The following is a 23986-nucleotide window of genomic DNA, read 5'->3' as shown; positions in this document are numbered from 1 at the left end:
TCGGTTCGACTTGAAAAGATGCCAAACCAAATTGATCTTGTGCTCAAACCGAACACGATTCACTTGTTGAAATACTCTCTTGTAATATGCCATGCGACTAAAGTATGTCAAATTTGTAGAGTAGTTTTAGAATACCTAGCGCTACGCGTATTCTTTATTGCGGTTGCCCATCCTTGCACACGAGATCGAGATTCTGACACCAAGATGAGCTCTTAACTAGTGGGAAATAACAGGTGTTCCAGGAGCTTCAAAAGGGCCCGCAAATAATGTAGCTGACCTAGTCTTTGATTTGTAAAAGCTAGGAACGCAGCTTGTTCGGTGGATAGATACCACATCCCCCTTGAGACCACACATTCTGAGAGAAAAAAGCTATTCCTAGTTAGATTCCAAGTCAGTCATCCCGAGTTCGACCACCACTAGCTACGAACAACATTCGGCCATCTCTCTCTTTTTCTCTGGTCTCTCTCTCATGTTGTATCTGATCTTTAGGAAAAGTTTCTAGGAAAAGGCGTCAAGACACCGACTTTGTTGAATGAAAGGAGTCGCTTCTTTTTCTCTCCACCGTTTGGTTGTCTTTTCGTACCAGAGAAAATAGAGGGATCCTAGAAAATGTTCTACGTTTGAAGCATGGTTGACATTCTTTGGACCACATGCATATTCTTGCGATCATGATAAATCTTTGCCCATGATAGCACCGCAAAAAGCAATTTACATATGTATGGCCTCTTTTTTTGTGGTTCAAAAAGGTTCCCAATTTGAAGAATATGAAGAAGAAGAAGCAGCGGAAGCAGCAGCACGGCTTTCGCTTTTCTGGGACCGTTTTCTTTGCACTGTGTCTCTGCTGGGGTCTCTCTCCGTGCATGGATTATCTTCTTCAAATGGTCCCAGAGAACCCTGAAGAGAAAAAAAAGTAGTGGTTGTAGATAGGGATAATTACACAAATTTGAATCCTGAACTTTGAGTCAGTGAGTAATGTCGTCCCTGAACATATTACTGAAAATTCAATTAAGTTTAGGGCTTCCCTCCTTAAACCCATACAACATTTTGGGCTAACTTCAAAGCAATTTATGTCCAGACCGACTTAAATGCAATTTATGTGAGCATATTATTACTAAATGAAAATACTCTAAATACCTATAATGCAAATGCAAACTACATTAATAATATTTTTGTTTGGGGCTCGGGGCTGACCACTAATTTTCTTATGCAATTAATGACTAAATATGATAGCCAAAATTTAGTCGTTAACAAATGGCACATTATTGTTATTGTTACGGAAATAAGTAATCGAACAGTAAAATAGACTGAGCAAGAAAATAAATCATACACCAGAATTCCATTATAGTTCAAATGACACAACGGGGATTATAACCACACTCGAGTTACTCAAATTCTCTCAGTGTTTCACAGCTCCCAATTACACTCAATAATCTCTCACAAAATAATTTCTCAATCAGACGAAAAAATTCACAAAATTTTAACACAATATTTTTGTGGCTTCAAACACTTGGGATGTAATTCATAGTCAGAAGCTCCTCTTTCATACTCTTCACAAAGAAGACACTTCTTTAATAGAAGATAATTTTATAATAAATAGGATACCGATTCAAACTAGGAACACAACTCCAAATAGAAAGCCACTCAAATTAGGAAAGTTTCCTTTTCGGGGCTCAAACTCGAGACATATCTCAACTATTTAAGTGGATTGTATAATGTTATAGTTAGGTTAAATCAGTAAATGAGTTAATGTCATTTGAATCATATTGGGTTTGTGTGCCTCTCTGTAGCCCGATTAAGAGGAAACCCGACATCCATGGTTTGATTATCCTGACTAGTCGAGTGTACCCTAGTCGGTCTAGCAATTGTTCCCAATATTATGTGACCATATTGTTGTTGTCATCGTCCATTATATACATTTTGTCACCGGCTCATCTTCGAAATGGCAATGGAGCTTTATAGCAATTTGTGATCCCGACTAATAAGATCTAGTATGTCTTCATCTTAAAATAAAAAAGGAAATACATTCTCTTACGTACCCACTATAAGGTCGCTATTTTTGGCCATGCCCCATGGATCACATCGGAAGGATCTTTCCGAATCTGTAAGGCAGCTGCTTTCTTTTCCTTAATCGATTTGGCACAAAGAAAATATGCATTTCGTGCAAACGTTGACCATCCAGGCAATCTGTCCCTACCGAATGATGATTAATTTGTCATGAACTCCAAGGGAGGTGGGGTTAACTCAAGGATTGATTGTGCGTGTGAGGCGATCATATGAATTATTAACGAGCTTTCTCGTTGATGTGGCCACATGATATAACTGTATTGAGTGTCATCATCCTCACTCCAACCAACCCTAGAAGAACATCATGCATCTAGTCTCGACACGTCTCGTTGATTCTTGAGCAAAAATATGATTACCATGTTGATAATAATGTTTCTTTGCTTACACTGTTCTTTCAATAGTTAAGTCAATCTCATTAAAGAGAATGTCCCTACGTACATCTAAGATCATGTTGCATGAAAATGACGACCAGCTCGATCTACATTGAAGCGCACGAATGTATGTTGCCAATAATATAGCGACATGATCAACAAAATAGAGACCACAAAATTTTTGTAACTTGAGCAAGGTGGACAAATGTCCGTGGAAATAAATAAGCTAAATGAAAAAGATATTGCATAGTCAATAGACAATGTAGAATAAATCTGTTGGGATCGATGATCATATGCGGCTTATAATGGGCCCCACATAACTAATTATTTTGATTATATTGGTCTGTGTGGTCCATAGTCCATGCAATAACTTGTCTAGAGAAATTCACCATAAAAATTTGAAAAAATGATACAAACAGTCCCTGACAATGTGGTTCCCGAATTTTTAATTTGTTCGATATAATCCCTAAATTTTAACCTAATGTGCAATGTGATCCATGAATATTTAATTTGTTCAATAACGTCCAACTACATCGAGCATTTTCACATAGTTCATAGACTACATTAAACATGAACTAAAAGTTCATGGACCACATTGAACAAATTAAAATTTCAAGGACCATATTGAATATTGGGCTAAAGTTCAGGGACTGCTTTGAACAAATTAAAAGTTTAGTGACCACTTTGCATATTGAGCCAAAGTTCAATAACTGTTTGTGTCATTATCGCTACATAATTAAAGAGTATCGTAATCCTCTATTACACCTAACTTCACAACATTATAGCGAGCCGCATAGAGAGGCACATAAAAGTAGATGTACCAAAGCAAAGATAAAATCCCTAAACCTAACTTTCTATCGGAATCGAATTCACTTGTTGTGTCGGGTTAGTCGGTACTTCTTTCGCGACAAATCTCTCAAAATTTGATCTTCGGTTACCAAATCGGGTCACGTCCGCTGTCCAGAAAAGGGGCCATAGAACTTGAGACGCAAATAATACGTTCAAAGAATATCACCAAATATGATTTATATAGATAGATGTGCTTGCAAAAGTTCTACTTTTGGTCCCAACATCAAGAAAATAGCTACTCCACGAGGAAAAGAATGGCTACTCTTGCCAACTAAACGAGCTGTCACATTTTTTAATTAGTAAGAAAAAAGGAAGTTTATACTAACTCTGCTGACTATTCTAGTTGTCCCACTGACTTTATTTATTTTAAAGTTAATGTGTATTTTTCTTGAAAAATTTAAGCTTGCTTTGCTAATTTTTTCATGTTTCCACTAAAACAAACTCAGTAAATGTCGACCCATAATTAACTCCTATTATGCTTTGTCATTGTGTCTAGTATTTGTAATTTTGCATAGATTTAGCAGGAATTTTAAACTTTCGTGCATCTTTCGGGGATAACAATAATAAAATAAGCTTGATTGATTGAAAATTAACTTTTATCATTAGATTACTGCCCCCACTGCCAAAACAGTCTAGCTTCGTTCCTGCTTGCTTCTGTTCCAATCCCAATGTGGGCGATGTTTTTGTTACTTTGCATGTTGATTCACTTGTCCTTTTGCCTTTTATGCTCTCGCTGTAGCAACTTTCTTACTAATATACGGTACATATACATATCAACGAATGTGAAATTTGCTCCGTTATTAATGGTTAATATTGGATTCGAAACCCATACCAGAGATTTACTAGACCTCGGTCTTTTGCATTAAGTAAATATGCCATATATATATATATATGGCATATATATATAGTTTGGTCCCTTTTTGAAACGCTTAAACTTTGAGGAAAAATCGATTTGTCTAACATCATTGATCAACTAAGGGCTCAATTCATGTCATTTCGTCTCATCAGTATGTTGCATGTGTAAGGACAGACTCACAAGCGGGATAGAGTGTTAAATCTAGGCCACAATTGGTTGCAGAAGCTGATCATATTCTATAAGAAGATCTTGGCGGGGATCATATTCTATATTGCATGATTTTCGGTCAGATAAAGTGATAAAAGCTGGACATCTCTGAACTTAATACGTGTGGATGAAATTGTGAAATTTTGTAGGATCATTGTTACCAGTTCTCAAAAATTAAGAATATATGTAATTGGAGAGGCAAATAGAGGCCTGGAGGATTGGAACTCAAGACCTCTTAGTCTAATATCATGTGAGATTTTGTGAGACAACTCCCTAAAGGTATCAATACAGGTTAGAAACTCATGATTCAACTCAATTTCAGTGGGTCAAGTTGCAAATGGGTTACTTAAAATTTTACAAATGGGTTTAAAAGATCTTAGACCAACTCTTTTTGGCTCTACATGCGTTTGCATAAGACCCATATTCAGCCCATTTGGTTTACCAACTCCAATCCACAGTCTAAGACGATGGAACTTCTTCAAGTGCAAGAAGAGCAGCTTGACGGGGCCATCCTCAAAGCAGTGGAGGTTCCGCGACCTGTTTTGCCGCAGCAACAGCGATGGGAAGGAATCGCTTGTGGTCTTGACTCCAAGCTCGATGTCGAGAAGCGGCGATGCTAAGTTGGCGAAGGCTGGAAGGGAAGCGAAAAAGAAGCCAAGTCCGTTGTTCGACCAAGTTATTGCAACTTGGGCACCATGCCGTCCCCCATCGCTTGTCGCTCGGGCACCATCGCTGTCACTGTCGCTACCATTGCTCGTCTGATGTGCACCGCGGCCATCCCGTGTTCTCAGTTTTAGATAATGCTCCTCTCTCTCTCTCTCGGTGTCAACAACATGCCTACAGAGATCTGCGTTCTCGGGTTGGAGCTCTGGGACCCCCAAATCAGCGAAGATGGAGGTTCGCAACCTCCGATATGAGGTCGAGGACCTCCATCGACTTTTGACATGAGGTCGAGGATCTTCACCTGCTTCGGTGACAGTGTTGAGCTTGGTTCTCCGGAGGTCCTTGAACTAGAATTGGCAAAGGCGGCGGCCCAACAAGGGTGGTAGTGCGGTGAGTGTGGTCTTAGCGTGATAGAGGAGATGGTTTACATGAAGAAGATGGAGTTTTTCAATTTCTTTTCAGTCATGGGCTTCATTTGTTTTACAGAAAATGACTTTCCGGAAAAAGTTTTCCGGAATTTTCGGCCTTTGGTTCATAGAAAATAAACAAGTTAAAGGAAAACATCTTCCGTCTATAGAAAAAACACTTTAAAAAATGAGGAAAATGATTTCCTCTTTTTGAACATCATTATACATAGGTGTCCAAACGAAAGATCGAATCAAGTAGTTACAAAACATTGTAATCTTAGTTATACCAGTGGCTACAGATAGAAGCAAACAAAGAGGGTGGAATATGTCCAATCTAATTGGTCATACTCCCATTAATAGATGGATGTTCCATTCTAAAACTGCTCGTGCATAGTCCTACTTGATTAGAAAGCGCAAATGCCCAACTCAGCAATCACTTAATCAACCAAATGTCAAGTGATGGGTCACTATTTTTAGCATTTGACTAATTCCAAACGAATACGACAGCCGTAGAACTGTCAAAATAGGGATAAGAACACTAGGAGTGCCTTAACTTTTGTACGGCGCTCACTTGAGTGCCATAATTTTTTTTTGGTTCCCTTGAGTGCTAAAAATTTGAAAAAGTGATCACTTGAGTGCCAAATGCCATTTGGCACTCGGAAAATCTGATGTGGCTTCGCCGGAGCTGACGTAGACAATAGTTTAATATTTTTTTTTTGAATTTTTGAATTTTTTTTTATTTTTATTTTTGCAAATACTTTTTTCAATGCCAGCGAGGGTCACCAGCGACCCTTGCCGGCTGTGAAGGCCTCGCCCAGATTGGGCGAGGGCCACCATGCCCTTGGCCGTCGCAGCCTTGCTGGCGGCGGGCGAGGCGGCCTCGCCAGATCTGGCGAAAGCCTTCACCGCCACGGGCGAGGCAGCCTCGCCAAGGGCTTTCGTGGCCGCGGGCAAGGCGGCCTCGCCGGATTTGGCGAGAGCCTTCGTCGCCGCGGGTAAGGCGGCCTCGCTGGATCTGGTAAGAGCCTTGCCGCCGCACCCGCGGCCGGTGAGACCGCGATGGCCTCGCCAAGGGCGTTCGTGGCCGCGGGCGAGGTGATCTCGCCAGATTTGGCGAGAGCCTTCGCGGGTCACAGGTGAGGGTCACTGGCGACCCTCATCAACCTTAAAAAAAAAAAAGATAAAGAAAAAGAAAAATTTTAAAAATCAATAAAATAAAATAAAATAACATTAAAAAATCAACGTCGGACGAAAAATTAATTAAAAAATCCATGTCAGCTCATTTGCCGGAAATGGCACTCAAGTGATTTATTTTCGCCGGAAGTGACACTCAAATGATCTATTTTACTCCGATGTGGGACTCAAGTGAGCCAAAAAAAAGTTATGGCACTCAAGTGAGCGCCGTACGAAAGTTATGGCACTCCCAGTGTCCTTATCCCGTCAAAATAGTCATAAACTCATTTCTTAACCCATTTACATAAATGGGTTAGTTATATTAAGTAAATGGGTAGAAACATTATGTGGGTGTTAAATGGATCATAAATAGATTTACACCTTATTTAAACTCAACTTATCTCTCTTGTCCTTACTCAATCTCACGCTCGCTCACTCACTCTGCATTCTTATCTTGGTTTGGGTATGAGTTTTCCTAGATTGAGTTAAATATGAAAGTGTTTTAGTAATATGGGTTGACTTGGATATGTACTGTGTATGGGTCGGGTTGGGTATGGGTCATTAGATTTATATTACATAAAAATGGGTCAAAACGGATTAAATAGGTCTATTTGGGTCGGACCATTTTCAACCCGATATGATCCACCCGTTTGATAGGTCTAGACAGTCGTCTAATTGCACTCACAAATCGCTCGAAACTTAGGGGCAAACCCAAAGAGAATTTGGTAAATTCGAACTAAGGGTGAGCGGTGGAACCTAGAACTTACTCGTCAAAATAAGTTTCTCATTTTTTGAAATATGAAATCTACCCTGCATACCCTAACACTTACTTTATCATAGGTTCTGGGGTCGGTTCTGGGGTCCACTTAGGTTCCACCTATATTCATAATTAAACGATTGTAGTGAATCATCACCTCTAATTACTACAATTTACTACTACAATCCACTGGCTACAGCTTATATTTATACACACAAAGAATATGAAATATTAACAAAGTAAATGTCTCAATCATTGATATCGCCGAAAATGGAAGCTTAAACTAATGGTTCTAGATAACACACTCATAATCGGACGCCATGAAATATGGCAGGATTGCATGAAGACATTAAACAAGAAAAACACAAAGACTCGTTCCAAGTTTTAGGTTCCAACCGTCGGAACCGGTTCCCTAATTTTTTGAACCTTGAACCTATCCTGCATACCCTGCAACCTGAAATCGGACCGATGAGAATCGGTCCAATTCTCCGATTCTCAATTCTATCCTGGAACCATGCTCAACCCTAATTCAAACCCCGGCTTATCGTGTCGCTAGATCATGTATGCATAGTCAAGACAGGACGGAGACACCTTAGTCGATCACGACCGAGGCTCGAGTCGAGAGGCCCATCAGCTGCCGTCGAGCCAAACTGTGAGCTAACAATGTGGCCCATATAACACAAGGCCCATTTCGTCTTCTCCCCAACGTTCATTCCTCAAGCCATCATCGCCCAACCGCAAAACCCTAGCCCCTAGAACCTTCCATTTTTCTTCACGAAGCTTCAAGTCTCTCTCTCAGGTTTTAAAGCCCCTCAGACACCCTCATCGTCGCCTTCTCGCGGCTTCGAAACCCCCACCCTAAAACCCTAAAGCTCGACCGCTCGAATCCCTGAAGGAGGAGGAGAAGAATGGCGAAGCGACTAGTGCCGCTGCTGAACCGCGTGCTGGTGGAGAAGATCGTCCCTCCTACCAAGACCACCGCCGGCATCCTGCTTCCCGAGAAATCCTCCAAGGTAAACTCCTGCGTCCATACATACGTCCCGTCGATGCACCGTCCTCCGTCTCGTTTCGATCTGATTCGAGCCGTTTGCGTTCCTGGGAAAAAATACAGCTGAACTCCGGGAAGGTGGTGGCCGTGGGGCCGGGGGCGAGAGACGCGCACGGGAACGCGATCCCGGTCTCGGTCAAGGAAGGGGACACGGTGCTCCTGCCGGAGTACGGAGGGACGCAGGTGAAGCTCGGGGAGAAGGAGTACCACCTGTTCAGGGATGAAGACATCTTGGGGACACTGCACGATTGATCCCGGTCCGTGTACGGTCGTGGTCGATTGATTTCAGTCGTATTGTTGTCGGGATTTTGTTGGTCGGGCGGATTTTTCGCTCGATGTCGAACGACGTTGTCGAGCTCGAAAGTGCGAGTCAATGAGATCAATTTGTATCCCGTGCGATTCCTCCTATGTTTAATGCTTTGTGCGATGCTAGAACGTAGAGTTCCAATTAGTCAATGAGATCAATTTGTATCCCGTGCGATTCCTCCTATGTTTAATGCTTTGTGCGATGCTAGAACGTAGAGTTCCAATTCTTCCTGCGACGGGAATCGTGACTTCTGGTTTCCTTTAATTTCCATCCTACTTTACATGATATCAAGGTGGTCGGTGAGTTCATGATGAGCACGACCTAAGTTTCTTATGTTCGTAGGTTTTGGTCCGAGTCGTGATAAACTAGAATCATTCAGACGAGTTCGTCGTGTCTGAAGGAAAACTCCATCGAATCGATTGTTGAAAGATCAGTTGGTAAATAGCTCTTGAACCACATCTTGGTCTTACTCGAGTCATTTCACCTGTCTTGCGAGATTTAATAGTAGTGACCGCGACGATTGCCGCCATTGGCGCGACCAGTTTACTCAACCAAAACAGATGAGCAGAAAAGGCTCTTCATGAAGACAGGAATCCGCAATTACAAACTCCGTGCAAGAGATGGACCACATTTGCGCAAGTCGTTTTCACCCAATCTTGCTCTCATACTAATGAAATGAGGAGCTGTTGGTTATGAGAATGCAGCTAGCTATTCTGTATTTCTCTTCTCCGATGTCAGTTGCTACATCAGTAATTTCACCTCTTAACAGCAAGCTGCAGGGCTCTTCCAAAGAGGCCCAAATAGTAAATCACAGACTAGGCAAGAGACTTTCGCCCGTAAAAATGACTATGGGCAGGAGTCGGGAGTCGACGGTGGGTCGCCAGCGCCAACAATGACATGAGTCGGTGAAAGGTCTAATCTCCGTGATTTGCCTTCCCCCGAGACCCTGGCTCAAGGAAGACTCCATTATGAAATGATCTAAACATATATTAATGAACATAACCCCCCTGGAATTCAGAAGTCATGCTCGGTGAGAAAACACAAACAATTCACATGAAGCATACAGAGCAAACACCGAGCAGTTTCAGTCTTCAATTCTCTTCTTCTTCTTCTTCGATTTCCCGTCAGAATGCTCCCTTGACAGAGATGAAGCAGCTGAGCCGTGATCTCGGGAATGCTCTGAGAACTGTGCAGTTATTGCGCTGCCATGACCTCGCCCAGAGTCTTGAGTACTATTCCCCAAACCCAAGGAGTCAGTGGACTCATGAGGATATCTCCTCTTGTATGGTTCTGATGTCTCTCCAGCATAAGATATACCGCTTTTCTGCCGACTGCTACGAGTGGAGGCTGTGTTTCCTCTGGATGAACGTGAACTTCTCAGTATACTGTTTGATGTCAAGTGGGGAAATTGACTAGAGGCATTTGTAACTGACGTTCTGGATGGTGTCTGAGACAATGGTCCTAATTGCCGAAGTTCCTTGAGCTCATTAGGATCTGGGTAGCGCACCAGGGAGACTCTCCTTGAAATCTTCCCAACTGTCAAAAATAGAAGCATTATATTTAAGACACAAAGTCAACTACAACAAATTTATCAGAGTGTCCAAAGAAACATAGCTGACTGCGAAACCAGTGTGTCCAAATCAAAAAACATAGACTATCCTTAAAGTTCGTCTATCAAATCAAACATAGCTGAGAAATACGAAACCAGTGTGTCCAAAAAAAAAAAAAAGACGAACAATATCAAAGCAATTGATACTAGAACTTAAGAGTGCCTAATTTATCATGAATTGGTCATCAATGTCTAAGGTAATAGCCTGCTTGCTGCTAGCCTACGACTAATCTGGATTTTGGATAAATTTTTGTGCCTTGACTCCGAGCTCTACAAATTGGCTGATACAATTCTTGCAATTGATAGGAATTATCTCCACTAAACTGGAGTTCAGCTCCACTAAGCTGTTTCTTTTTAATTTTCATGCCTTCCTGTTTCTGGAAGCTGCTTGGCAACTCACATCAGCAAATTATTGAAGAGCAAATATCCGAGGAAGCTACTTTCGCAGATATCACCTTAGAACATATCAAGCATGACACAGCTCAATACGCAAAAACAGATGAACATGAGAAGGGAAGTGTACTTTCATATTAGAGTATAATTTGCACAACACATTAACTTAGAGATAACGCCCTCAACTACTATACTTAAGGCACGGCAGAAAAAACTTCGAAAAAATAAAATAAAGGGCATCAAAATGGGTAGCAATGCATACCAAATCTTGGACCTGAGGAAGAGGACACGAAAACTGTTGCATCGGGCTCTTGAGCAGCATAGCTAACCACATCATATTCCTTGCCTTCAACAGAGAGCAACAACACAGTAAGACAGCTAAGCAAGTGAAGCCACAAGTAGAATCCTACTTAGCACATGAAAATCTGTTCGTCTATGGAAAGGATTGACGATTACCAGATGAATCCTCACAACTCCCCAATTTCCCGTCACGATGAAGCTTGAGTGTGAGTTCTTGGCCATCTAAATCAGGAGGCTGCAATGTGACCAGAAAGGGGTATCGCCACAATCACATCCATGATCCAATGCCAATATGCTAACCCAAAACATTCAAGATAGCATTTTTACGCAAGAACATCGATCACTTTGTGCAGATAAACTGCGAAAACGTGCGAACGCACACCATCTAACTGAAAACAAAAACTGGATGGTATCTCCCAAACCTCACAATCTCACAACATGAAAATCTCAGGAGAGCAAAAACCAATCAAACACAAAGAGACCAGACCAGACCAGACCAGACAAGACGAGCCATGTATGCACTGTTCGGCATTGTTCTTAAATTTCTGCAGACAAAACAGAGGGCCAAGGGCAGGGAATGGTGACACGGTACCATCTGGGTAGGCCACTGGATGAGCCAAAGTTCGGTGGAGTCGGAAGCGTCGAGATCGACCAGAGCTTCTTTCGAATCTTCCACGAATTCCGGCGGAGGCACATACCCTTCGCCGGCGCCGGAACCTGCTCCACCGCCCATTACTTCCCGAGCAAGCGGAAAAGCTCCTTCTGCTCAGGCCCCGGCAGCTCCAACGGAGAGAACGACGACGGATGAAATCGTTTGGTCGGGAGAAAACAGCAAATACATAAACCCTAGAAAGCAGAGGGGACGGGAACGCAGACAACCTCACGTGCCGGAGCTCAAGACATCACGTGCGCGAATTCAGGAGTCAAGCTTACAACTTTTGGACCATGGGCCTGCTGCAATGTCCAAATTTGCTAGAGGAAGCATGGGCTTTGCTCATCAGCTTATGTACGAGCCCTGGCCCACATTAACGTGCAATTTACTGAAACATGAAGGTGTCACTAATACCTTATCTCTACTTGCAAGATTCAGACCAATATCTGCTATAACATAAAATCTATCTAGGGACAATATTCACTCGTTGCTGTTGTCTGTGAATAAAATCCGCAAAACAATTTCTCAACGTGAAGCAGATGATGGCTGCACTCCGACCTTCGGAAATTAATTGATCCCTGAGATTTTCGAAACGCCTGCCAACAAGATGAAAAACATGGGAATCCTCTAGCCCAGTAGAAACGATTGCCCTAAGGATGATTGCATAACCAGACTATCCCAGCAATTACAGGGCGCGTCATAGCCAACTTTTCGTTCTTTTCCCAGCGGCTCTACCGCTTAGACCGGAGACACCGGATCGACAAACCTACAGTCCATACTTTTCCAGCTCCAATGCATCGTTTCATGCCGAAAGAAGCAAAACTGGGCGATTGTATAAGCATTTTGCAATCGCAGTCAATGCCCCAGGAAAATTTTCGGATTCCTAATAGTCACAGCTATAGTCATATCCTGATGGAACCATTACAGTGGTCCTAAAAAAAACAAACCACCAAACCTTGTAGAGCCCCGATCGAGAAAATGTTGATCAATGGTATTAAAAGGCATTAACGCTAACCCGAGAAGAAATTTGCCGGCTGTTTTAACATTCCCATGAATGGGTTAAGTGGATTGTAAATGGATTCATAATGGATTCATTCATAACCCACTTATTTTGGCCACTTTATTTTATAGACCTATTATGCTGGCCGAAATTTTTTATGACCCATTTAATTACTTTTAGGTTATTAAATGGGGTTTGGACCCATTTTAACATGTCTACTAATACTTAAGAACAAGCTTGTACCCAAAATACCCAGAATACATGGAGCATATTTTTCTCATATATTCAGTTTGCAAATCAGGGGATGGACGGGATTGAAGACTGGTTGGCCGACTGTTAAAACTCAAATCCGAACTCAACATCGTTAGATCTGGTCGCCGGAGTGCCTTTGGAATACGTGGAAACCTAGAAATAACGTTGTCTTCAGGCAACAGAGAACAGACAGTGGAAGAATCCTTTGCCATGAACGAGAACTACTTGCAATGGAGCTCAGTTACGGAAATCCCAGCGAAGAAGCAATAAAAATCTACTTGGGGTCTGGACTCCACCCGCCGGAAGTACCCTCTCAAGCTCAATATCTATGCATCGGTTGAAGAAGGCTCATACGACGGAGCAATTGCCTGCATGCGTCAAGACTTTCAGTGAAGGTCTTCTCGGTACCCCCTGCAGAAACCCTTGCGTGTCTAGAGACTTTTGAAGTACTTCTTTATCTCTCGCTCGGATCAAACCCTTCAAACTAGAATCTCATAGTTTATCCATGATAAGCTAGTCTAACTGAAGCTGTTCAACCTTCGTGGGAAATTGAAGTACTTATCAGAGAATGCAGAAACTGGATGGGCCGATTCAAAGCAGATTCAACTAGCCCACTGTCACAGGAAAGCCGACCCGGATTGGGTCGCTAAAGCCCATAGAAGGAAATCTCTCCCATGGACTAGTTGGGTTCTTAACCCTCCTCAGCCATTATAGGAACTCATTTGCTCTGAGGCCCAGTTGTTTTGTTCAAGAATGCTTTTAGAGCAAATCTTCCATGCACGGTCATAAATCCGGAATGCAGTCTTTTATAATCAAGTGCAAAACTACTTCAGGGTTGACGCAATTGGTTTGGGACTTCGGAAGAATTCCCGTTCGTAAGCTGGAGATCACTCGTTGGAGTCTCATCGACTGCATGCAAATTGTTGTGGGTTAGGATCACTTCTACTTGTCAAATGCAATACTTAACTAGTTAATTGAACTTGCAAGGTGTTGCATGAGTTTCAGATAGCCGAGTCTCTACCATGTGCTCCTAGATTATTGAAAGATTAAAGGTAAGTGCAGACAAAGGTAAGTGCATCATTCCATGGATGCCATGCCACATATTCTGTTGATCACATCAGTTTAGTGCATTCCTAACTCTATTCGAAAAATTTACTTGATAATTATGAGTGGTGGATGCACTTAAGATATGTGATAAAGGATCGACCTACATGTGTGGGCACGCGCATGTCTATATATATATGTGTGTAGCCCTTTTAAGCAATTCTATATTACAACATTTCGCGATTCTCTAATGACTATGGAAAAATAACCAAACTCGACTTTGTCACAAAGAATGCTGTGTTGATTCTTGATCAATAAGGGTGTTAAAGATACAAAATCCATGCTAACCCAACAAGAGCACAACCTGCTATGACCAATCATAGCAAGAATACAGAAGAGGGGTCCGAGTCCAACGAGCCAAAGTTTGTTGACCCACGCCCTCTTCAAACCTCACTGCAGTGTACTACGCAAATTGGGGAATAAAATACAGAAAGTTTTATAAAATTTTCCGGAGACAACGGCTATTAATACTGGACAGTCCCACAACACCCTCTCCGAGCAATATCAGTACAAATAAGAAAGGACACAACTGCACCAAACCCAGAAGCGACCAAGCCACCAGATGCCAAAAAACACCCAAAAATCAAAGCTCAGAAAGAGGGTTTCCCGACTCCAAGATATTCACAACACACACTCTGCATTGTAAGAAATTATAAGAAGGTTCCAGGAATCAAGGGTCATATGACTGGACTCATAAGATAAGCAAGAACCTAGGTTTTGTGTCTCTTCCCTTCTCTCTCTCTCTCTCTCTCTCTCTCTCTCTCTCTCTCTCTCTCTCTCTCAAAATTCCCACAGAAGGTTCTCTTCTCAGAATTCAGTCAAAACCCCACTTTTCGTCGCACTCTCAAGTCTGCTCCAGCGTAAGAGATCTCATTTTTGGACTTTCTACTCAAGTCAGTGCAATGACAACTTCTGCAGCGCCTGCAAGAACAAGAACAGGAAGGAGACACTGTATTGGAGCGAGGAGCGCAGTTTTCTTGTTATGGGTCCTCGTAGTTTTCTCGGCCGAGCTGATTCTGCTTCTCGCGGTGCAAGATAAGAGCACCAGGGTGACGACTAGTAGAAGCGTCTCTTCGGAGACGTCTGACAAAATTGGAGCGACGACGACTAGCAGCGACCGATCTGCTGCCGGCAGCGTCAAGTCTCTACCAAGAAAAGCGAAGACGTTTCACGCAGTCACCGTCCATGCACCTTCTAACCCTAGTAGCGACGAGGTTGCGAATGCCAATGGAGATCCAGACAAGGTATATGAAGAAGATAAGAGAATAATTCACACAGGTCCAAATCCTCTACACAACTAGAGGAAGAAGAGGAGAAAAAAATAAATAAAGTCACTAGCTGTTGGTAGGTACTTCGTTTTTATTTTTGTAGCTTTTCTTTAGCTACTGTCAAAATTAAATGCTACGAGTCCAAGCGAACGTATATGACTGCGATCTCATCTTCCGGTCATCAGTGCATGTAATTTATTTTTCGGTTTTAGTCAAGAATGGTAGAAGTGAATGAGAGCATCAGTCTAGCCTTTTTCAGTCCATGTTTAATGTGGTTCTGGACAGTTGTTGCAAATGGAGAGAGAGAGAGAGACAATGAAGAGGCTAGGCTTTAATGCTCTTGATTCTTAATTACTTTTCACTGTTCTTCTTCTTCCTCCTGTTCTAGTTCTTGTTCTTGTTCTTCTGTACATTTCTATCGGCATTGATTCATTGTGTTTGAAGTTTGTCTAACGATGATATTATATATATTCATCTTGCATTTTGAGCAAGGTCGTGAGTTTGCAGTTAACTGGTTGCCCTGGTCTTTCATTTTTCAGAATATAATGAACCTCTATATGTATTCAAATGTTTCATGGTATTTGAAATTCGAGATGTGTTAATGAATGTGTCCTAGATACTTAGTAAGCATAGTTCAATAACAAACGTTTCGATTTCCAATGTAAACTATATATAGTCCACAAGAAAAAACTATGCATTGGAAAGGTAAAATCTTATTTTATTTCTTAACAAGTGACCAAGAGATATTCAATACCATATCCTTACCTTATTAGTTATTTCCAAGACCTTTCAATATTAAATAAAGAGCAATGTTAGAGATACTGAAACCGGCACATTGAATTGGTTTAAAGCATATGCCGAGACACTATGCAAACGATAATTTAAGTTAGTCATGGTCGTTTAAATGCCCGATAAAAATCCGTCACGTCACCTTAAAAATTGATTAAAGATATCAGCGTAAATGTCTCTAGAATCAATGTCGAATAATAATATAAAGCCTGTTTGGTCTGCCTACATCTTTGATCTCCATCTGAACTTTCTGTCGACATTTAAGTTCCGTGCTTGCTCAAAAGGGCAAACCGCTTGGAGATGTCTAGATTGGAGGCTCTGAGGGATGTGAAGTTAGAGTAGGGTTCTAGGTTTTTGAGTTTGAAGCAAAATTAGGTTTATGTCATGGTCGCGGATTACGCTACGAGATTGCATAGACAGAATTACATGCTGAAGAGATCTGACCACATATCTTATAATAGCTAACCACATTAGACACGACATGGATATCCGATTCGCCAAGTTGATGTAATGCTTTCTCGTAAATTACTTCCCTCCTGACGTATGGTGAGTCCTAAGTTAAACACTCCATTAATTCCACAGTCGTTAACAAGTATGATGCCTTCAACATTCCTCATAATATCATAATACTTTTAAAACCGTATAAGCTTGCCATGCAAGACTCAAGAGAACGCACGCGAGCATGAAAAGATCCGATAAATGATTTTTCCGAAGCATATACGTCCCGTATGCGCAAAGAATGAAAGAATTACATTCACAATGCCAATTCAAAGAAACCGGGTTTACTCGCTAACGTTCTTTTTCTTCATGGTGTATCGTTACATTACACATGGATTTTGAAAGTAACAAAAAATAAAAGATAAGTGCATCGAAAGTCCTAAAACTTGTCATGAAAGTGCAATTGAGTCCCAGAACTTTCAAAAAGTACAATCAAGTCCTAAAACTTATCAAGTTGATCCAATCAAGTTCTTCCGTTGATGATACTTTTTAAAAGTTTTAGAACTCGATCGCACTTCCATTACAAGTTTTAGAAATTGATTACACTTTTTTGAAAATTTTAAGATCCAATTGCACGTGCATCGATAAATTTTAGGATTTTGAGGGTACCCGTCCCGAAAACAAAAGAAGAAATGATCAAATGAGGTGGGGTTTTAAATTGAGTAGGGCATGTGGTCCAGTGGAACAAAGGTGGCGTGCACCCATCCAAAACCCCGAAGCGCTTCAAGCTGCCTCAGGGTGCCGAGGCGGGGGGGAAGGGAGCTGGCGGAACGCGATTGGCCAACCTGGGTCGGGCCATACAACTTGATTATTCCCACGGGGGTCCGGGCGGGGGTGACCCGCACCGTATCCCACCCCACCCCTCCCTCTCTCCCTTTGACTTTAATGCACTTTCGAAAATTTCGGGTGTACTTCAAAGCGAGAGCGACGGAGGGGGGGATGGATGCCTGTCTCCCTCGCTGGTTTTTGCTGGCAGCCAGCACGCTTTCTCAAGGTCCCTCGGGACAATATGCTACACCAAAAAAGACAGTCATTCATATTATTAATAATATTTATATTTCTGTGTCCCGCACGAATCATTAAAAACCGTCATTTGCTGGGGGCCATTAGAATAATGTTTGGGTCTGGCCCAGTAATGTTGACCTATGGTACTAGGGGAAATGCTACAGGGAGTGTGCTTCTTGTTAGGTGATTTTGCTTTTATCCCTCTCGGAGCGCTTGCTGAGCCTCGTTGAAATGTGCCTCGAAGATTCAAGATTTAGTATTCGAAGACGGCGGTTTGTACTAAAATGAGCATTTCTTATTTTAGAGGAGGGAGTTCGCGAGTTGACTCTCGCTGTACTTTTGAAAACTTCTTCCGTTAAATACGATGCCCTGTACGATACAACGAAGCGACAGGAAAAAAAAACAAGCAATGGATAAACAAGATGAGATTTATCATTTTCGAGAGGGGTCTGTTATTCGGAAAGCGTTGGGGTTTAATTTGCAAACGATTGGAATCACGGGATGTCCATCCGTCTTTATGTACACAATATAGATGTCTCTTGCTTAACCACGAGACATTTAGATTTTTACATCGAACTATATAATTGATAAAAATTATAAGGGTAAGTAAGATTTACGGAAGTCTCGTTACATGTGTAACTATGAGTCAGTTGTGTGTGATTATGTCTTTCTTCGCGCGTATTGTTAAATTCCATATAATGCCTTACATAGCGTGGAGGAGGAAATTCAGCTTAGAGGTAAGAGTATCGGAGCCATTGGTTGTAATTTTGATCGACATTTATGATTATTTCAAGTAATTTAATTCGCAAAAATGAAACATTAGATCAAAATATGATAAACTACATTAGCTAAAACCAACGTGGGAATGAAAAATGATAACTTAGATAGCTTAAAACTCCCGTTTCACCTTATTTGAATTCATATAGGAATGGTATCCAGTTTAATTGTTTAAGGGAGGCCAAAAAAGAATGAAATTTCAAGTTTAATTGGTATACTCGTTTGAATTCGCGTTATGAAGTTTCGTGTTTTCAGAAACTAGAGATATTAATATTTTGCGCATTCTAATTACGAACCATTAGAACTATATCTACCTCTTCTAAAGTCTGAACACAAAAAGAATTAAACAAAATGTTTAATTAATTTGAAGATGGCCACACCAAAAACAAAAAGTGCTCTAATACTGTTTGTGTTTGAATTAGAAGGCATATAAAGAGAACAACCCTCTAGGTTTAAACCCTATGAACCACGGATACCATAACCAAAGCTAAGTCTCTATTTTTTACAGCTCTGGCTCACGTCTCACTCCATCGTTCGTAATTAAGATCCTCATAGAATCACTTATCAAATCAAACATCCTCAGAAAACAGCCGCATATATAGGTCATTCACCCTCATATGCAATAAGTATGCGGTCGTAGAGAGTCCTCACCTATGTTGGTCGAATAAAAAAACCAGGTTAGGCAGTCTCAATGTCGCCTTCAGACAAAACAAGAGCTCATCCTTCCGAGGGGAGATCTACGACGAATTAAACAAGAGTGGCCTATATGGAAACTTCGTCGGAATCAGATTCTAGTCAAACGAACCCTCATAAAAACCCTATGAAATAGCTTCAGAGGGAGAGAGAGAGAGAGAGAGACGCACGTTATACAATGTTTTCCTCGTAACATAAGTTTTCGATTGTCCCGAAAGATTCTGTTGGGGTGACAGAGCGGATGCGAAGGCTTCGTTCCGGTGAAAGAGAAGATGGGCTTGTTCCCAAACGAAATGAATGTTTGCTTTATGGTGCCATTATAGCGCAATCTGTATAGTTTAATGCTCTCATTCTTAAGTGGGTGTCTGTGTGAGTGATGAAGAGAGTGCAACTACCCTCTCCCTCTGCTCTCCCTCTCTCTCCCTCACTCTATCGCATCATCCACTCATGCATGATAATAAAACTGCGGTTTATTGCTCTCACCCACCACCACGTCGATGCGACTCCGTTTTCGGTTCGCCGATCCGGATCGGTACCGATCCTCGGGGCCGACTCTTCGCAAACATTTCTTCCCGCTTCACACTGCACCATATCATTGGCTCAGTGTATCATGAATGAGGAAGCCGAGGGGCTTAAAGGAGGGAGGACCCACGACGCCTGCGTGCTTGGCCACCCCATTGCTATAGCTTTGATCATCCATCACTAATGGTGATTGAATGGCAACCGCCCCAACACGGCCCTATGCATTCCTATTAATGGGTTAATTTAATGGGGAGGGTCGTATTCGTGCCAGTTTTGTCAGTGATGTCCATGTTCATCTGTTTCATCTTCTCGCAGTCGTAGATTTACGTAAACCGTTTTGGTTTCTTCAGATGCTCCTTCGCTCCAACCTAGCTTCCTGCGTAGGGCTCTGGCCTAGATAGGCTGGGCAAATGAATAATGTGTGTCAGTTCTTGATCTTATTGAATGCTCGCACGCGGTTGGAAAGTCAAAGGAAGGAGCAAAGCTCATGTGCAGAGAAAGAGTACACAATTTCGCAAGCAACAGCGGTTGTTGCTGTTTTTCTGGCCCAGACCCGCCACTCTGTTGGAATTTTTAGGCCTGTTGGGCTGGGCCAGGACAAAAAATCCAGGCTAGGTCGGGCCTGGGCAAGAACCTTGAAGCCCGGCCCACCCATATATATGTATAGCAATATGTAGAAGAATAAATAGGCTGCGTTTGGTAGCTCGGATTTGAGTCGGATCTTATCTAGTGTTTGGTGACGTTTTCCGGACCGGATAAACTCGGATACATCCGGATAAAATGTTGGATAAGAAATTTGGCTTAGGGGGTGGGATAAACCCTGATTGGATAACAAATTTAAGAAATAACAAAAAAATCAGGTTTAATCTTTTAACGGAGTGATAAAGTGACGCATTGGATATTACTGCATCGGCACCGCTCGCACGAGAACCACCACCAAAATTACTGATCATCGTCACTTCCAACCACTGCACGATCGCCATTGCCTTCGACCATGCCGATCATCACTGCCGGCCAATGATCGTGTTCCGATGAGTGAGTGGAAAAGGGCCTAAAGAAGATCGTCGTGCCAGGTTTGCATTGATCATCCTTTCCACCCCAGTTGCATATGTCCTTCATGTCGAGCTCGACTTTTCACGCATGACTCATGAGGCGGCTGTTCACCTGCTGGTCGATGAAGAATGGCCAACACACCATCAACTTCTCGGCGACCACGCTCTCGAGTGTTGAGTTCCACCTGCTTTGCATCAAGAAAGCTGTCGCCTCTCTTAAGCGCTTTCTTCGGCAATGGTATTCGGTTGTATAACCCACTTGAAGTGTCTCTCGCTGTTCACAAGGTCATCCCAAAATTACTTGTACTCGTGTCAGTTCAAAGATATCATGCTCTCGAGGTCTGACTTCCCAAAGACGTGATCGAGTCTCACGTACAGGAGCAAAGTTAGAGATGGGATTTTCAAAGATTTTTAAAGATTTTCAAATGAAAAGAATTTTCAATCTTATCTTAGGTTGCGGATTTTCAAAGATTTGTAAAGATTTTTTTTTCAAAGAATTCAAATCCTATCTTAGGTTGCACCAAACATATGATATGAAATTTTAACAATCCAGGGATATGTGGAAGATTCAAATCCCATTTTATCTTATTGTATTCCAATTCGAATTCGGACGTCCAAACCCAGCCTTAAAGGTTCCATCCTAATATTTAAATTTTACAAACACTAATAGGATAAGATAGGCTCAATTTCTAGCGTAGGAAAGAAAATTAGTATAAAACCCATAGGGTAAAGTAATAAAATGAAACAACCCAAGGTCCTAATATTATTTTTGCTCAATTTTTTTTAGTTTTATTCGTTTTTTAGGCCGAAATGGTAAAACAAAAAAATTGAAAGGTGGGCATCAATTTTCTCCTTTTTTTAACTCTAGTTCGAATAGTTTTTTCTTGAAAAAGAGGAAGGTACTACTTTGCATACTCTAGTTTCTGAACTCTTTCCCTAATGGCATTAACTTCAAAGCATAAAGTGTATGTTTTTCCTAAACTTAAAGTACAATGTATAGGGTGTTGAAAATGGATGGCCTAAAAAATAGGCACGAGAAGAAAAAAGTTCGAGGATAATTTTTGTAATGAATAAAGGGACTAGTAGTTTTTGAAGTTTTTTTTTAATTTGTGCAATTTAATCCCGGACTTTATTTTGAATGATTGGATCCCTAAATCATATATACTTTTTTGTTCGAGTTGGTCCTTGTGTTAAAAGGGTTAATGGAAATGTCGAGTAATAGGTAAACCAATATTAAGCGCCACGTAGTATTAGCACCCTAAGTGGCTGTTTGAAATTGTAAAAAAAATTTAAATCAAAAAAATTTTTACTAAAAAATGCAGAAGAAGGACATTTTGAAAAACAGAAGACAGAAAAATTTAAAATAGAGAGAGACGGGGCAGAGGAGCCGCGGCGCCGCCCGAGTGCGGTGAAGTCCGGCATCCCTTGTCATGCTCGCGCCAGGGTGGGGTGGAGGTCGCTATTTTCACTACAAGGCCATGGAAGAACGCATGCACATCAAGAAAGGTGTTGTAGGTGAACTTGTTCTATGCCGGGTATTCGGTCGCCAAGATCTAAGAGGACGGCCACAGCTCTATCGCATACATCTGGATTGATCTGGGTGAAAATTGATCCGTTCGATGTCATTGTTCTTCAAGAATGTTAAGAGGAACTTAAGGAGTCTTGCTCAAGAATCTCAGTTCTCCTTTAGAACCAGCTTGGAGTCGAACAATCTGCCGGTTTTGGCCGAGTCTTGATCCTATCTTCGACTCTTGTTCACCTCTAGTTGCAATATTAATAAATAAGAAAAATAACTCGGACACCAAACATGCCAATGGGGCGAGGGGAAAACAGTATGGAAGGGCCCCCAAATTTAAGTTACATCCAACACAATCATTGATCAATAATTTTCGCACGTGTTTCGCAAGACAACTATGGAGCCAACCCAGTTAGTCTAGGCAGATAAGAGTCCCGGAAGCAGTTTGACCATGCACGAAGCGATTCTCAACGATCCATTAATTGCATTTGGGACTATGAAAATCGGTTGGTTGGCAGTTGGGAATTGGTAGAAATGTAACTTTGCAACCTAATTATTGCTAAGTTTTCGACCAAAAAAAAAAAAACCTAATTATTGCCAAGTAAAAAAGGCAGTACCTGTGTCTTTCCTCAGTACAAACAGACAAGCTTAGCTATAATCAGTCACTAACTTTCGAGTGTTAATTGCTAAAGTGCCCGTCGAACGCACCGAAACATCACTTGTGTTCCTTGTACTCGCGGAAGAATCAAGAAAGGAAGAATGGCTTTGCGAGAAAGGCTTTGAGGTGGAGGTCGATATCACAGCATCTGCTGACCAGTTCTACAGCTTCTTCAAGAAGACGTCCCCCACCACCATCCCGATGCTTGCTCCGACATGCACGCCGGCGAGTTGCATGGCGGTGAATGGGAGTCCCACGGATCTATTAGGAAGTGGACTTACTCAATCAGTCAGCGAAGATAAAAAATGAAAAATAGCCTTCATTTTCCATTGGTTTTGCTTGCGATATCGCATCTTATCCATAAGCGAACAGTGGCTAAAGATTATAAGTTGGAAAGTCCGATTGGTCATCTCTCGGCAAAGATGTGTAAAGTCGTGTTATTGGTGAATTCTCACTTACATTTGATGGATGTAAACTCTAGACGTATATGTCATCATATTTGATGGGTCTCACGTGAAACCCCTATAAATAATGATATGACAAATACTAAAAATAGCTTTAATTTTTAATGCCACTAGACCCGATTTGGTATTGGCTGTAATCTAGATTTCGACGCAACAATATATTTATGCAGAAGGTAGAGCCCAGACATACAAAGAGAAAGTAGAGTACCATGACGAGAACGGGGCCGTGATTCACGTCGGCATCGAAGTAGATGTGTTGAAGCACTACAAATCCGCAAAGGCGATATGGCGAGCGGCGCCCAAGGCCGACAGGCGAGAAGGCACCGTGGTCAAAGTCGCCGTCGCGCACGAGAAGCTGGACGAGAGCATGCCTCACCCGATCGCCAATCTTGATGCCATTATGGTCAACGTGACCGAGGACATTGATGCTCACCTCGCCAAGGCGTGAACCCTACCAAAGGACCAAGAACTAAAATCTAAGCTTTCTCGACGTTGGACCCGTGTGGAGCTTTTGTTATGCTGTCGTTGGACCGCACAAAAGTAGCAAAAACATATTATCCATGTCGTATTGTGTATTTGTGGTTGGCTACCTGATAACTCCACCCATATATTTGCTTGAAAATCAACAAAAATATGATTTTATGGATAATGCCGCCTTGATATATACAACCTATAAACGCAGATGGGACAAAATAAGGTCAATTTCTAATACAGGAGAGAAAAGATAGTATG

General features: G+C 41.8%; 3 protein-coding genes and 1 pseudogene across 3 annotated transcripts in view; 2 read left to right on the top strand and 2 right to left on the bottom strand.

Annotated features, from left to right (window-relative positions):
- LOC115670891 (nudix hydrolase 25) overlaps positions 1-23986 on the bottom strand; it is a 94226-nt gene that overhangs the window by 24301 nt on the left and 45939 nt on the right. The gene's annotated exons all lie outside the window — the stretch shown is intronic.
- On the top strand, positions 8128-8869 carry LOC115670757 (10 kDa chaperonin, mitochondrial-like). The gene is made up of 2 exons (XM_030592114.2): positions 8128-8360; positions 8459-8869. The coding sequence occupies exons 1-2, from the start codon at positions 8256-8258 to the stop codon at positions 8645-8647; spliced, it is 294 nt and encodes a 97-aa protein (XP_030447974.1). The 5' UTR covers positions 8128-8255; the 3' UTR covers positions 8648-8869.
- LOC115670904 (mediator-associated protein 2) lies at positions 9669-11823 on the bottom strand. Its single transcript, XM_030592304.2, has 4 exons — positions 11597-11823; positions 11161-11239; positions 10967-11050; positions 9669-10238 (listed from the first exon to the last, which is right to left on the bottom strand). Exons 1-4 carry the CDS (start codon positions 11735-11737, stop codon positions 9787-9789), a joined length of 756 nt encoding a protein of 251 aa, XP_030448164.1. The 5' UTR covers positions 11738-11823; the 3' UTR covers positions 9669-9786.
- LOC130137705 (MLP-like protein 328) lies at positions 22584-23702 on the top strand (annotated as a pseudogene).

This window comes from Syzygium oleosum, unplaced genomic scaffold (assembly GCF_021117445.2).
Source record: "Syzygium oleosum isolate NSW1041296 unplaced genomic scaffold, Sole_v2.1 Sole_v2.03, whole genome shotgun sequence".
Classification (NCBI taxonomy): domain Eukaryota; kingdom Viridiplantae; phylum Streptophyta; class Magnoliopsida; order Myrtales; family Myrtaceae; genus Syzygium; species Syzygium oleosum.
Note: the sequence above shows the minus strand (reverse complement) of the source record. Positions and strands in the feature narration are given on the sequence as shown.

Coding starts and splice junctions, on each gene's coding strand:
- LOC115670757 (XM_030592114.2), top strand. CDS start 8,256: ATGGCGAAGCGACTAGTGCCGCTGCTGAACCGCGTGCTGGTGGAGAAG. Junction 8,361..8,458: donor TTCCCGAGAAATCCTCCAAG/GTAAACTCCTGC, acceptor GAAAAAATACAG/CTGAACTCCGGGAAGGTGGT.
- LOC115670904 (XM_030592304.2), bottom strand. CDS start 11,737: ATGGGCGGTGGAGCAGGTTCCGGCGCCGGCGAAGGGTATGTGCCTCCG. Junction 11,240..11,596: donor TCCAGTGGCCTACCCAGATG/GTACCGTGTCAC, acceptor GTCACATTGCAG/CCTCCTGATTTAGATGGCCA. Junction 11,051..11,160: donor GAGTTGTGAGGATTCATCTG/GTAATCGTCAAT, acceptor TCTCTGTTGAAG/GCAAGGAATATGATGTGGTT.